This window comes from Urocampus carinirostris, chromosome 2 (assembly GCF_059441175.1).
Source record: "Urocampus carinirostris isolate Australia breed hairy pipefish chromosome 2, RoL_Ucar_1.0, whole genome shotgun sequence".
Classification (NCBI taxonomy): Eukaryota; Metazoa; Chordata; class Actinopteri; order Syngnathiformes; family Syngnathidae; genus Urocampus; species Urocampus carinirostris.
This window is the reverse complement of record NC_142350.1, coordinates 10,598,664-10,613,509: the sequence shown is the minus strand read 5'-3', so window position 1 is coordinate 10,613,509 and position 14,846 is coordinate 10,598,664. Positions and strand designations below refer to the sequence as shown.

The following is a 14,846-nucleotide window of genomic DNA, read 5'->3' as shown; positions in this document are numbered from 1 at the left end:
CCATGCGATAAACGATAATTCACGAAGCTATAGTCGACAAGGGATAGAGGATTGCGGTCGCACAGGTGCTGTTCATTGCAGGCCTAAAGGGCAGGAAAAAGAGCCAGAAACATAATAACTGCTTTCATTGCCCCTGCTTTTAGTAGGCTCAACTGCAGATAACGAGTCATGGACAAAACATAGCAGTTCATTTTAGGCGGGCCGCAATGGCATGCTTCAGCAACCGGAACCAGAAAAAATGTGTGCTGCCAGCCCCTGCTCTCAGCAACAGTCAACCGGGGATAATGGATCACAGTCACAACTGGGCATTTAATTCTAGGCGGAAATCCAGTAACTGTTAAATAAAAAGCCACCAGGTCCAACAAAAGTGTGTCAGCTGGTGTCTGCTCATAGCAGTATATGACTGGGATAATGGATGGCGAAATAATTTCTGACCCACGAAGTACAACTGTGAAGAACCAAGGGATTAGAGTAATTGAACATGTCGTTATTCATACTAATTCACTTCTATTTAGCATGTAGATATTAATCGCAAAATCAATTCAGATACATTCCGGTTAGCAGTCTGACATACTGGTTAAGAATGGGAAAAAACCCTTTGACTTGACTCAAGTGAGATGGAGGAAGATTTTATTTCTAGAAATAAACAACGCCGATGTTAACGCATGACCTTGCAACCAGTGTTTTTTATCATCCATCTACTGGATTAAAAGGAACATGACTCAGACTCAACACAAGCCGTTGACGTATTAACATTTACGAGCTTGCAAGTAATAATCTGGCTCCATCTCCTTTTTGACATTGGTCCTTTGTCTGAATGACAGCTCACCGGCTGTCAATAAACAAAAGTTTGCTTTTCTTTATCAAACCTCAGTTCCAAAATTGGTTTCCCCCTCTTGATCCACTTTCACACCTCTCTACCTTTTTTCCGCCTACTGCACTCTGCATGGGAGCGTTTGAATGTTTTTTATTTTCTTTTTTTTTTTTGCCTTCTTAATTAGAAGTGATGGGAAGGTGAAGCTTCAGCAGGCACTAAATAAATAGAGTCATCAAGCTACTTTTCAGGACTATAGCACAGCCACTTAAGACTCTTTGTCAGTCTGTGATGGGAATTTTAATTGCCTGCCTCTTGGCCTATAATTGGAGTCCACGAAGAGCTACTTTGAATTTTTGGCCACGTGTGCTTTAAATATTGTTTTTTTTTTTCTATGGCGCGAGAAAGCGTGACAGTCACTTTGATGCCCATGCTCAGGGGAAGGTGACTACATGATATAAAAAAAAGATGGAGTCTTACCACGGGAAATAGCGCAGGGCATTAAAATAGAAATGTTCTATACATTGTCAGGTGATTCTCGAATCCTGCTGTGTGAGAGCGAGAGACTGGCAGCTAAATTCTTCATGATCCAACCCGGGAGGTTGCTGACAGGCTAATTAGCTTGTCGCGGCCGACGGCTAACACTTGCACTAGCTTGTATGTATGCTCGTGTGCACAAAGTCGATCTGCCACTCATCACCTTCACGTGCTGAAGTTCTAATTATCATACGAAGCATGATTACAAGTCATTAATCAGAGTGACTGGTGAGTGATTATTTCTGTAAGATCTGCTAACAGGAAGTAATCTAAAACTTGAATGTCAAAAGTAAATTAATGAATGAATTCTAATTAAAATGACACCATGATCCAATATTCAGTATTGACTGATATCGTTAGGGGTTATTGTTGACTGAATTCTCAAAAAGGTCAATAAGCTAATGTTTTTGTTTTGCTTTTGTTTATTAAAAAAGACAGTGAGTATTGTCACTGCGCCCTCGTTAATGTATGACAAAGACAAGTGACTGTGGTGTAATTAAAGTAAAAACTTGTCATTTATGGGATAGATTGGATGTGCGGTATTTGATCCGGTGTATCGGGTTTGAGGATCCTGATGTAGTTTCCACTTGTTCCTCACCAGAGACTCTGAACGGGTGGAGATGGCGCCACTTGTTTCGTGAATCTGATATGATGGGTCACTCATTTGTATATCCTCTTTATATATATCTTATATATCTTTTCGATTTTGTATTTAGTATGGCTTCTGATTTCCTCATAGGTCGCCAAGATTTTGCATCCACCCTCTAAAGATTATTAACATCTTTGAATACCTTGATTCTTCGAATATAACTATAGGAAAGAAATGATACAGCTATGCTATCAGGAATGGCGACTAAAGGGTCGCTTGCTGTTTTTTCGGACGCTTTATTTGCTCCGTGTATGATACAGGGATACCGTAACTATGGTGGCAGTGGCTTAGCGATCTCTGTCAAATCTATTGTCTTCACTCCAAAAACACTTACAAGATTAACCACTGAATCAAAGCTAATATATAATTGTATTCATGCATGCAGTTTAATGTGAAAGGGTGCTAAAATGAAAAATAAATCCTCTGCTCCAATATTTTTCTTAATTGTTAATATAGCTATAATGTAGTTGACGATTTATTATATATTTTAAGTGCACAATAGCTGAGAACGGGAAAAAAAGGTAAAAAAAAGGTAAGATTTTTTTGTATTTCTTTTATCCATCTATCCATCTATTATCTGCACCGCTTATCCTCAGTAGGGTCGCGGGGTGCTGGAGCCCATTCCAGCTATCTTCGGGCAGTGGGCAGGGGACACCCTGAAATGGTTGCCAACCAGCCAGAGGAAACCCGTGCAAGCACGGGGAGAACATGCAAACTCAACACAGGAAGGTTTGATCTAATGACCTCAGAACTGTGCCTCACACGCGCTAGCCACTGCGCCGCCATGCTGCCTATGTTTCTTTGTTTTACTTATTTACTTTTTTTTTAACTAGAAAAAAAAGAGAAAAAAATCCCTAAAATCACCAAGAATATCTGCTATCACTCGACATGTTTTTATAGTTTTACTCAAACTAGTTTTTCTTGTAAAATAAGAGGGGGTCATAGATTTAAATACATCATTAAAACTAATGAGAAAATAACGACAATCCTGCAAGATTTAGCCCTATTTTTTCCTCACATGGTTACTCTGTTCTCCCATTTTTTATTATGACAGTGAGTTATTGAATTATATGAGTTATTTTTATGATACCAAGCAAATAAGTTGCCTTCCTTTTTATGGAAAAAATGTTCCTATTTGAATAATGTTTTATTGTGTATGTAGTACTTTTGATTTCTTAAGATAAAAAAACCTAATTAAAAATAATGAATTGGTTTCGAATCAGTATTAAAATGTCACCATTCACACTATTGATTCATAGGATTTTAAACAACATTAGCAATTATTTTAATCCTGGCTTGTCCAATAGCGATCATTGACCATAAAATGTATCGCCATGACAACACCAATGCTGATTATACGCCTATCATCACCGAATCTGCCCTCGAAATGTGTTTTTTCCTGAACTGTCATCATAAATTAAGCAAGATCTTTGTCATCGCCGGCGATGGCTCGGCAATTGACTCGGTGTCGTACTAGCTTGTTTGCGTGGCGCTCTAGGCCAACACGCCCACTGACTGACACTTTTAATTAGGCCGTCACTGAGACGCTTTCTCCTGGTGGCGCTAATAGACAGCCGCTTCTTCCTCTGACACGCCTGAACCCAATCGCAGGGACGCATGGCCAATATGGCCGCTCAAATCAGAGCAATATGTAATCATGAGTTTTTGCTGGAAAACGTCCAGGTATCTTTTTCAGAAACAGAAGTATCGGAAGTAAGCATGTGTGTGTGTGTGTGTGTGTGTGTGTGTGTGTGTGTGTGTGTGTGTGTGTGTGTGTGTGTGTGTGTGTGCAGTCGTGCATGCGTTTGTGTGTTTTAATATCCTCCCTCCCTTCCCTCTTTCCCCCCACTTTCACTGATATGAACCATAATAACCACAGACGATTTATATCAGCTCCCCCTCACTTTTTTATGATTTCAGAATCATGGTGTGTATTTGCATTGAAAGCTGCTGTATCGGATGCCTGATAATTCGGTCATTAGCATGCTAGCGAAGACATTCTTTGGTTAGCTTAGCAATAAGCACAACTGTTTTGTCCTTTTACAAGATATTTCAGTGAGAGCGATGGATTCTATTTACTGAATAATAAATTACGTGCAACCAGCCATTTTATTCCAAAGTTTCATGATAGCTAGCTAGATAGCATCGAGCTACTCAACTGGTATATTGCTTAACTTTATTTCGGTTGTATTTCAGGTTTTCAATTAGTTTAATCGACTGTGTTACTTTCTCTGATTGAAAGACTGATCGAAATAACAATGTTTTATGTTACCATTTGTTATTCAATGTGTACTTCATTCACAGTATTTACAGTCTGTAATTTGCTTTATAGTATATAAAAACACCATTTTAGTCAATGTTTTAAATTGAAAATGAAACGATTAAAGATATTTTACCTAATTTATTTGTCTCAACTAGAAATCAGTTATGGATCTATATTTCTTGCTCATCGGCAATTCATTACACCATAAATTGAATAATCTGTCATTATTACAAAATGTACAATATGGAATTTGCCATAAACATTAATTTTTCTTCCATTTATTTACCAATTTGAATGAACATTTTTATTTTTCTACTAAAACACATTTTCAAAAAAAAAGCAGCCTTCTGCCATATCAAACACGTTTGCTGCTTCAATGCAGCATGGCATGGAGGTAATCAGCCTGAGGCACTGCTGAGGTGTTTGGGAGGCCCGGCATGCTTCGATAGTGGCCTTAGGTTGATCCACGGTGTTGGGTTTGATGTCTCTCAACGTCCTCTTCACATCATCCCAAAGATTCTCTACGGGGTCCAGGTCAGCAGAATTGGCTGGCCAATTGTTCACAGTAACACTATGGTCAGTAAACCACTTACCGGTGGTTTTGGCACTGTTAGCAGGTGCCAGGTCGTGCTGAAAAATAAAATCTTTATCTCTATAAAGCTTTTTACCTGATGGAAGCATGGAGTGCTCAAAAAAATCTCATGATTGCATGCTGCATTGACCCTGCCCTTGATAAAACCCAGTGCACCAACACCAGCGGCTGACATGGGGCCCCAGACCATCACTGACTGTGGGTTTGTGACTCTGGACTTCAGGCATTTTGGCATTTCCTTCTACCCAGCCTTCCTCTTGACTGTTGATGACGCTGTTTCTGGTTCAAAAGTGGCTTGACCTGGAGAATGCAGCACCTGTAGCCTATTGCCTGCACACGCCTGTGCACTGTAGCTCTGGATGCTTCTACTCCAGACTCCGTCCACTGCTTCCTCAGGTCCCCCAAGGTCTGGAATCTGTTGTTCTCCACAAATTTCCTCAGGTCACCCTTTCTGGTTGTGCAGCGATTTCTGCCATACTTTTTTCTCCCCACAGACTTTCCACTGAGGTGGCTTGATACAGCACTCTGGGAACAGCCTGTTTGCTCAGAGATGTATTTCTTAGTCTTACCCTCTTGCTTGAGGGTGTCAATGGTGGCCTCCTGGACAGTAGTCAGGTCAGCAGTCTAACCCGTGATGCGGTTTTGAGTAATGAACCAGGCTGGGAGTTGTAAACAGCCTCAGGAATCATTTGCACGTGTGCAGAGTTAACTCGTTGACTCGGATGATTAGGTCATAACTCATTTAGAGCACCTTTTCATGAAATGTTAATTTTTTTTGGGACAGAAATTTGGGGTTTGGATGAGCTGTATGCCAAAAACATTCATAATAAAACAATAAAAGACTTGAAATATTTCACTTCATGTGCAATAAATCAAAAATATGTGAGAGTTTCATTTTCATCATTACCTTTTGGAAAATAATGAACTTTACCACATTATTTTTTTTTAGAAGAACCTGTATGCTAAATGTCTAATTTTATAATGTGATACTGAAATAATTTAGGCAGCCATCTTATATATGCATAAACACAATGACCACTTGGCATTGGGGGTTATAAGACATAATCACCATTTGACCCAGAGCCGTGAGGTGTCCTCATAAATCTCTGCTTGCCTAAACTCGTTTTCTCTCATTCAATCATTGTCATCCCAATTAAGTGTAAGAAGGACCACGTCTCATTTCATTGTGATCTAGTGCATTATATTGCCTGTGTGCCATAAATGATGAATCCCAAGCCTAACCCTAATCCCAAGTGATAATGACAATTGGAAAACAGTGTCAACAAAGATTGAGTCAAAAATGGAAATGAAGTTATAGTGAATGATTTAAAGTAGTTTTTGCTTTTAGTTTTATTACTGGTGTATTAACGTACATTTGAATAATTATTATATAATTATTGATATTTAGGTACAACATTTTGTATGTGATGTAAGCATATGTGCGAGTATATACACTAATTGTATTTATTTTTATTATATTTAATATTTTATGCACTTAGTTATTTGGTCTGTTTTTTGTACACTTTTTTTATTATTATTATTTTGCTAGAAACTGTTGCTGTTCTTGATGTGAAGCTTCGTTTGGGTTTGGGGCAGGGGAGTCCCTGTTCTCTGGCGTCTTGTTTAGTCCTCAAGTTCCTTAATCATATCCTCCTATCTGTCTACCATCCACTCACGATTGTTTCCCTTTGAAGTTGTCTTCTGTATGAATGATTGCAACGCGCAAGCGCCAAAGTGTCCATTTTGCAGAGCTGTATGTCTTTGACAATTGCCTCTTGGTGTCTCTTGGATGTTGTCGGCACTCGATGATGAGGGTTTGAAAATGACTCGCCGTGGCGAACGGAGGACGTTTCTGGCCGAAGAGGCTGCCAAATTGCGATCGGAAATACTTCTTCGTCTGGCGGTAATCATACGCCGCCGCCATACTCATTTCGGATATCTGCTTTCTGTCGCAGTTTTTTAAGTGGTTTTGGACTGTATGGCTCCAGTTTGATTGGCGTGAAGGAAACTTAAAATCAAAGATTCACTATGGCTTTTGCATTAGCTCATTTAGCATCAGCACACTTTGACGACCAAAGCTGTCAATGGGAGTCAATGAGTTAGGTATTATCTCATTCTTTTTTCTTGTAGAAAATAAAAAAATGAAACTTTAATCGTGTTAACATACATGTTAAACAAAACTAAACAACACATTGTTAATTAAATGGGAATTGGATTAAGAATAAATTAATACAAGTAATATATATGCTTGTTTAAAGGGGCGGTGTATAATATTTCGTGACTCCTATTGTTACAACAAAATCTTTCATGAAGTAAAAATACAATATCCATCATACCAATGTTTTTTTTTTAAAATGATAGGTCAAGAATTTTTTATTTATTTTACATAGTGGAATGCATACCTAGAAGAAGCTTCTATGTTTATCTAGCAACTTGCTACGACGCTGTACTCATTTGGCAATAGATTATGTTCGCATTAGATAATACACGCCATCTAGTAGTCAAATATTATACCCTGGGTCTTTAAGATGATTGATATACACACACACACGCACACACACACACATGTACCGTATAGTGGTCAACGTACAGTGTTTGTGTGTGTGTGTGCGTATATATATATATATATATATATATATATATATATATATATATATATATATATATATATATATATATATATATATATATATATATATTCAGTAAATGAATAAATATTTGAAAACCTTGCTATTTTGCTTTTTCTCCCACTTAGAGATCTTGGAGTAGTGTGAAATTTTTATCGTCGGTTCATGTCCACTGTGAAAGATAAACTAAAAAGAATCCGAAAATCACAATGCATGATTTTTTAATGATTTATCTGTGTGATACTGCTGCAAATAAGTATTTGAACACCAATGTATCATCTAGAATTCTGACCCAGAAATGCCTGTTAGTCTGCCAATTAGAGGTCCACCTGCACTCCATGTAAAATCCTGAATCAGATGCACCTGTTTGAAGTCATTAGCTGCATAAAAACAACTGTCCACCCCATACAAAATCAGTAAGACTTAAACTTTTAACATGGCGAAGACCAAAGAGTTGTCCAAAGACACCAGAGACAAAATTGTACACCTCCACACGGCTGGAAGGGGCTACGGAGCAATTACCAAGCAGCTTGGTGAAAAAAGGTCCACTGTTGGAGCAATAATAAGAAAATGGAAGAATCTAAACATGTCGGTCAGTCTCAATCGGAGTGGAGCCCCATTCAAGATATCACCTCGTGGGGTCTCAATAATTCTAAGAAAGGTGAGGAATCAGCCCGGATCTAAACAACAGGAGTTTGTCAATGACCTGAAAAGAGCTGGGAACACCGTTTCCAAGGTTACTGTAGGTAAATACACTAAAACGTCATGGTTTGAAATCATGCATGGCACGAAAGGTTCCCCTGCTTAAACCAGCACATGTCAAGGCCCGTCTTAAATTTGCCTATGACCATTTGGATGATACAGAGGAGTCATGGGAGAAGGTTTTGTGGTTAGATGAGACCAAAATAAAACGTTTTGGTCATAATTCCACTAAGCGTGTTTGGAGGAAGAAGAATGAAGAGTACAATCTGAAGAACACCATCCCTACTGTGAAGCATGGGGTGATAGCACCATGCTTTGGGGTTGTTTCCCTGCACATGGGACAAAACAAGTGCACTGCATTACAGTGAGGATGACTGGGGCCGTGTATTGTGACATTATGGGGAACAACCTCCTTCCCGAAGCACACAGCCAGGAATACATAGGAGTGGCTCCATAAGAAGCATATCATGGTTCTAGCATGGACCAGCCAGCCTCCAGACCTGAACCCAATCAAAAATCTTTGGAGGGAGATCAAACTTGCTGTTTCTCAGTGGTAGCCCAGAAACCTGACTGACTTACAGAAGATATCTACAGTGTATGCAAGCCTGGTGAAAGACTACAGGAAACAGTTGACCTCTGTAATAGCAATGGCTACTGTACCAAATTATTATTATTATTTTTTATCCATTATTTTTAGATATTTTGTCCTTGTTTTAGTAACTGATCAAGTCTTTATTATTTTCTCATTTTTGAAATTGTATTTGTTATTTTTTATTAACTGATCAAGTCTCGTCTCAACTCACTCAGTGCCAATGACGGATGTAGATGTCAAATTTCAGTTTTGCATTTAGAACATTATTTTTTTCTAAATTGTATTTGTTTTAGGATATTAACTGATCAATTATTATTTTCTTTCTTTTTTGATTCCTTTTTTTATTTTACTCGTCAGTTCTCGACTCATTTAGTACCATTGAAATTTCAGTTTTCCATTTAGTTATTTTTATTATCCATTTTCAAATTTTTATATTTTACGGACTGATCATGTATTTGTAAAACCGTTTTATTTATTTATTTTGGTCTATTCTTTGGTTCATTGGCCTTGCTGGTTATAAAGTCAAACTTCTGTTTTCCATCATTTTTAGCCGTTACTAAAAAAAAAAAAAAAAGGTTTCTTGTATTTGAGATTGTGTATACAATTGTTAGTAAAATCCAGATATAAAGCTTGAAAAACGCAGGGCTGCATTTCGGACCTAGTGTAGCGCACCGGGACGGCTTCTTCTCAGGCAGGTGATTGCGGACGCAACGTCTACGGCAAAATCATCCAAATGTGTTCTTTGGCGCTGAGATTGAGCTCTAATGTGTTGTGGGATTTGGGGGTGCGAGAGGCACTCTTATGCATAATTCAGCAGCGGGCCAGCAAAGAAGCGCAAACAACGGCCTGCAGTTAAAGGTGAGGCGAGCAGATTTACTCTACGTGTTTCCATTTAGTGTACATAGCGGCGTCTTTGGGTCTCAGGAGTTTTGTTTGTCTTTGGAGAATGTTTTTGTGAAGTAAGTGATTGCTTGAGTTTCTGAGGAAGGGCCCTACATGCGTGATCGTGCCCATGCATGACATATCTTGCTGCGTTTATAAATACGGACATTTGGGTTCCTTTGTGTGCACTTTGTGTTTTTCTTTTTGCCTCTCGGCCTAGCATGGGAAGAAAGCTCTCATAATTATTAATAATTAGGATTATTATTTTTATCTCATTTTACTACTTCTTTTTCACACCATAATCCCCTGTTGATCGTGATTTATGGGTACCAGAATCCCCTGGGATATGAAAAAATCAGCGAGGTACCCTCCCGTCATTTGTATCATGTGCTCTGCCAGCCCCTGCTTGGAGCAATAATTGACTGGGGATAATGGATCTTGATCAAACAGTTGCTGTTCATTTTAGGTGGCCAGAAAAGAGAACAAAGCCAAAACACAAGACAAAAATGAGCTCCCTCGGCCCCCACTCTCAGCCATAGTTGACTTATGGCCACAATGCTATGCATAAGCAACCCGAACGGGAATAAAGCACTCTGCCAGCACCTGCTCTCAGCAATAGTGGATCGGGGATAACAAATCTCAACCGCAACCATGCATTTTATTTTAAGGCCCGGTCACACAGCCTTTCACTGGCGTATCGAGGCTGAATCACGGCCATAAATTTCTGCCCGTGAAGCAGACGCTGTTGGACGCTTTTGAGATCGCGATACAGACGAGAAACAGCCGTGCTTTACACGCGGTAAGAAATTCACACTCGGTTGGCCGCGCGAAAAAGTTTTGCGCTGCTCAAAACTTTAGACCACCGCAGGCGGCACAGCGATGCAGCCGCGGTTACCAGCGATAAGGACGCGGAACAGTCGCCGGAAGGACGCGGAACAGTCGCCGGCCAATTTTGCACATTTTCCACCGCGAGCAACCACCGGCAAAAAAAAAATCGCAAAATTTTACTCGCGATACAGACGCAAAAAGCTGTGTGACCGGGCCTTTAGGCAGGCCAGATTGGCACACCTCCCAACAAAATATGCCTTATGCTGGTCCCTGCTTGCAGCAATATGGGATTGGGCATAATGGATTGCAGACATGCAAATGCCGTTTTTTTAGGTAGAATTATTGTCTTGGCAGGCTCGGCAAAAGTGAGCTCTACTGGTCTCTACTCTAATCTATATATATATATATATATATATAATCTATATAATCTAATCTATATGCGATCAGGGATAACGGATTGTGGCCATAAAAGTGCAGTTCACTTTGTGGTGGACCAAACGTCAAAAAAGAACCGCCAGGTTTGACAAAAAAGGCCCTCTGCTGGTGCCCCTTTTGTCACAATAAGCGATCAGGGATAATCGATCTTGGCCGCAAAAGTACAGTTCATTTAAGCCGGGAATACAGTAACAGGCAAAAAAATAGCCGCTAGGGCCAAAAAAGTGCACTCTGCCGGTCCCTGCTTACTGCAGTAAGCGATTACGGTTAATGGATTGCAGCCGCACAGGTGCACGAAATGGCTAAAAGAGCTGTCAAGCCTGACATAAAGGCATTCTTCTCTAGCAGGATTTTTTTTTCTTGTTCTGTTGACATATTATTTCAGTTTTATTTATTTATTTATTCACATTGCTTCCCTAAGTGTGTTGCTCACAATTTTTAGTAGCGTGGAGCTGCAAGAAATAGGGATATATATTGTAAAATGATAAAGGATATTACGTTGATAAAAAAATATCTGTCAACAGAACAAGCAAGCTTCACTTCAGAAATATTTGATGAACTGTATTTCTTAAAATTGTTCTCACTTTTCTTCAGCTTTTTTCAAGTATCTATCGAAATCAACAAATTTTACCTGGCCAGCCGTCATCGAGTCAATCAGTTAGCAGTTATCTCGAATATTAAAAAAGCGTGAGCGCGTTTCTCCAGATTTCTGTTTGCGGACGACAAGCGTTTGTCTGGCGATTGAGTGACAGGTGGAACATATTGAAGTCGGGCAAAATAGATGAAATGTCGGTGAAAGGTCAGGTGAGAAGATGAGCCGGGGAAAGGACACTAGAGCTGTAGGAGGGGAGTTCACGTTTGAGGTTACGTACTGGAGCACCAGAGAGAATGACGAAGAAATTGTTTCTGGTATAGGAGATGACAAAATCCTGAAAAATAATTCATGTTCTTCTTGCAAATTGAGTTCGGGTGCAATATGAACTATACAGTCATATCCACCAGTCTCAAAACAGAAAATGGTGAGGTAAAAAACACAAATAAATGATAACAAGCCAACATCATTTTACGACTTTAACAAAGTATCCGTAGTTAGCCCTTGAGTCAGAAGACATGAAGTAAAAAAGATACTAAACAAAACAAACAAGCCTAGGTGCAGAACTAGTTCACGTGTTTTTTGTTAAAATTGACGCATAAGAAACAATTGCATTTAAGTGTCTCTTCCCATAGAAGAATGGATTTGGCTGCTTGGAGTGGTTGGTGATTGAGAGCTGCACTGCCCAAATTAGCCACTAGATGACAATAAAGACCCTACGAAAGTAGACCACAAGAAAGTAGATGTTTATCAATTTTGTTGGTATTTATTGGGGGTGCCTTGACACGCAAGCTAGCTAAAGACACTCGCGGATGTCAAAAGTAAAATTGTGTAAAAATCAGTTACAATGTTTTAAAGCTTTTAAGCCACATACAAACACGCATACCTACACATTTATAAAGTGGTTAAGTTAGACTTACATTCGGATAGATAATGTGGTGGGAAACACGGCAGCGCAGTGGTTAGCGAGTGTGCGACACAATTCTGAGGTCATGAGATCGAACCTCCTGTGTGGTGTTTGTATGGCCCGTGCCTGCGTGGGTTTCCTCCGGGCACTCCGGGTTCCCTCCCACATCCCCAAAACATACATGTCAGGTTAATTGGCCGGTCCAAATCGTCCCTAGGTGTGTATGAACGAGCAAATTGTCTGTCCCTGTGTGCCCTGCGACTGGCTGGCAACCAGTTCAGGGTGTCCCCTGCCCACTGCCCGAAGATAGCTGGGATGGGCTTCAGCACCCCCGCGACCCTACTGAGGATAAGCGGTGCAGATAATGGATGGATGGATGGATAGATGGATGGATGTGGTGGGAAATAAATGATAATCGTAAGCTCCTCTTATGCAGCTGTCATATTTGTAAATCTTGAATATGTATATCTTATGCTTGATTAATCAATATAATTTAATTTTCTTTATGTAATTGTACACGTAATATTTTTCCAGGAGTGCCATATTCACACAAAATTTAGGTTTGTTACTGTGAGCTATAAATAAGAAAAGGAATTTGCTTTTATTTTTGGCACAATTATTTAAATTCTAAAAATAGTAAAAGGACAGTGTGTATTATGTAGCGCCCAGAAAACCTCATTTAAATTACAGTAGAATAATGAAATGAAACATCAACATTTATATAAATTTGCATTTTTTTTTAAATGATTATAGGTATAGAAAAAAAATCCTTTATTTTAAATACCATGAGCCTCACTTCGAGGGAGCTAACGTGATTATCGGGTATCTTGCTGCTTTGGGGTAGTAAGAAAAACAGTCATTTTTGTTCACTTTTGAGTCTCTGTAGTTCGTATTCTTCCTTTTTTAAGCACTTTTTTTAGTTCCACCACATACTACAGCGACATCTAGTGGTCAACTACACACTGTCCCTTAAAACTAGGCATTTTGGGGGGGGTAACGTAGTAAATTAAAGCCATGATACTTTTAGGTATTAGTTTTTGTAACCACTTGTAACCACTAAATTTGTCATAAAAAGTGCCAAGTGTCTGGATCAAATCTTGAACGATAAGTTTTGATGGTAACCTCCTCTTTAGCTCGCTAACCATACATTTGAAACCTTAACTGTATGCTGTCATGACTTATATAATACTGCAACATATTTTTGATCATTTACAGCCTTTAAACAAATCCCCAAGATGCAAAATTGTAATAGTGACCTGGCATGACCTACATAAAAAAGATAAGAATAATTTAAAAACAGCAGGGTACAAGAGCTGCTGCATGACTGATTGCCAATTAAAATCCAAAATATGAAATTGTTTTTTCCAAACAAAGAAAATAATCCATCCGGATTTTACCTCAAATGCACGCAGTCGATAAAAACAAAAATGATTGAGGTGGGATTAATTGAGACTCCGAGTTGAAAAAATAAAGCTGCTTGGATTTGGGACTCTCAATCCTTCTATCTATGTCAATGCCAACTTGTCAGTCAATCCATATCTTTATTGATCTATTGTCAGTCTCGACACACGCACACACCCTCTGCAACAAGGTCTCCTGAATGACTAATCCATTACTGCTGTCCCGCTCACTTTTTTCTACCCTCCTTCTCCCCAAAGTAGAATATTGGCGGACACTCCCATCTGTCCTTAAATATAAACCGCTTTTTCTTTCGAATCTGAACTGAAAATACTGTCGGCTTGCTGAATAAATCAATAGCCCTTTTTTGAAAGGAGGATAGAGAAAAAGGACTTTTGTTATGCTGTTTTGCAGAAACTGCGGGACCAAGTGTTCTAAATGTCCTTGACAAATATGAAGCTATTGAAAGTGCCACGTGAAAAGTTTTTTTAAGCGACGACGCGTTTTTTTTTTTTTCTAATACACGTATTCTTCTCTCTTCTCACTTTTTAATGGTGTAGCCTCGTCTCTGATCAGCGAGCTCCGAGCCGAGAAGATCGAGGAGAAAAGTATCACCTTGGTGTGGAGGCAACCGTCCTCCCACAACAGAAGCAGGACGGAATATGAAGTTAAATACTATGAGAAGGTAAGCTGGCTTTTATTCAAATATTTTTTGCAGAGGGAGTTTTATTGTGAAAACTCAGCGTTGTTAAGCCAGAAAATAATGATCACAATGGAAGCCATAAGAATGAAACTTATGTATTTCACAATTTCTAATTTACGCTATTGGATTTTAGACCTTCACCTCAGAGTTAACACCTGCATAACTAATCTTACATTCATGTGTAAAATGCTTTTAGGGATTCATTCAGACACTTTTTGAACATTGTTATTCCAAGGATTAAAAGTATTTGCAGGGAATTCCAAATCATTTAGAGCTTTAACCATAGAGGTAAAGCATTAAAGGCGCTTTATATTAAGAGTTAAAC

General features: G+C 39.1%; 1 protein-coding gene across 2 annotated transcripts in view; it reads left to right on the top strand.

Moving 5' to 3' along the window:
* The window catches only part of epha10 (EPH receptor A10), a 228,162-nt gene that overhangs the window by 148,036 nt on the left and 65,280 nt on the right, over positions 1 to 14,846 (top strand). For both annotated transcript variants that reach the window (XM_088328870.1, XM_088328869.1), the window contains exon 6: positions 14,379 to 14,503. In XM_088328870.1, coding sequence (XP_088184996.1) covers positions 14,379 to 14,503 — 125 coding nt within the window. The remainder of the gene's footprint in view (positions 1 to 14,378; positions 14,504 to 14,846) is intronic.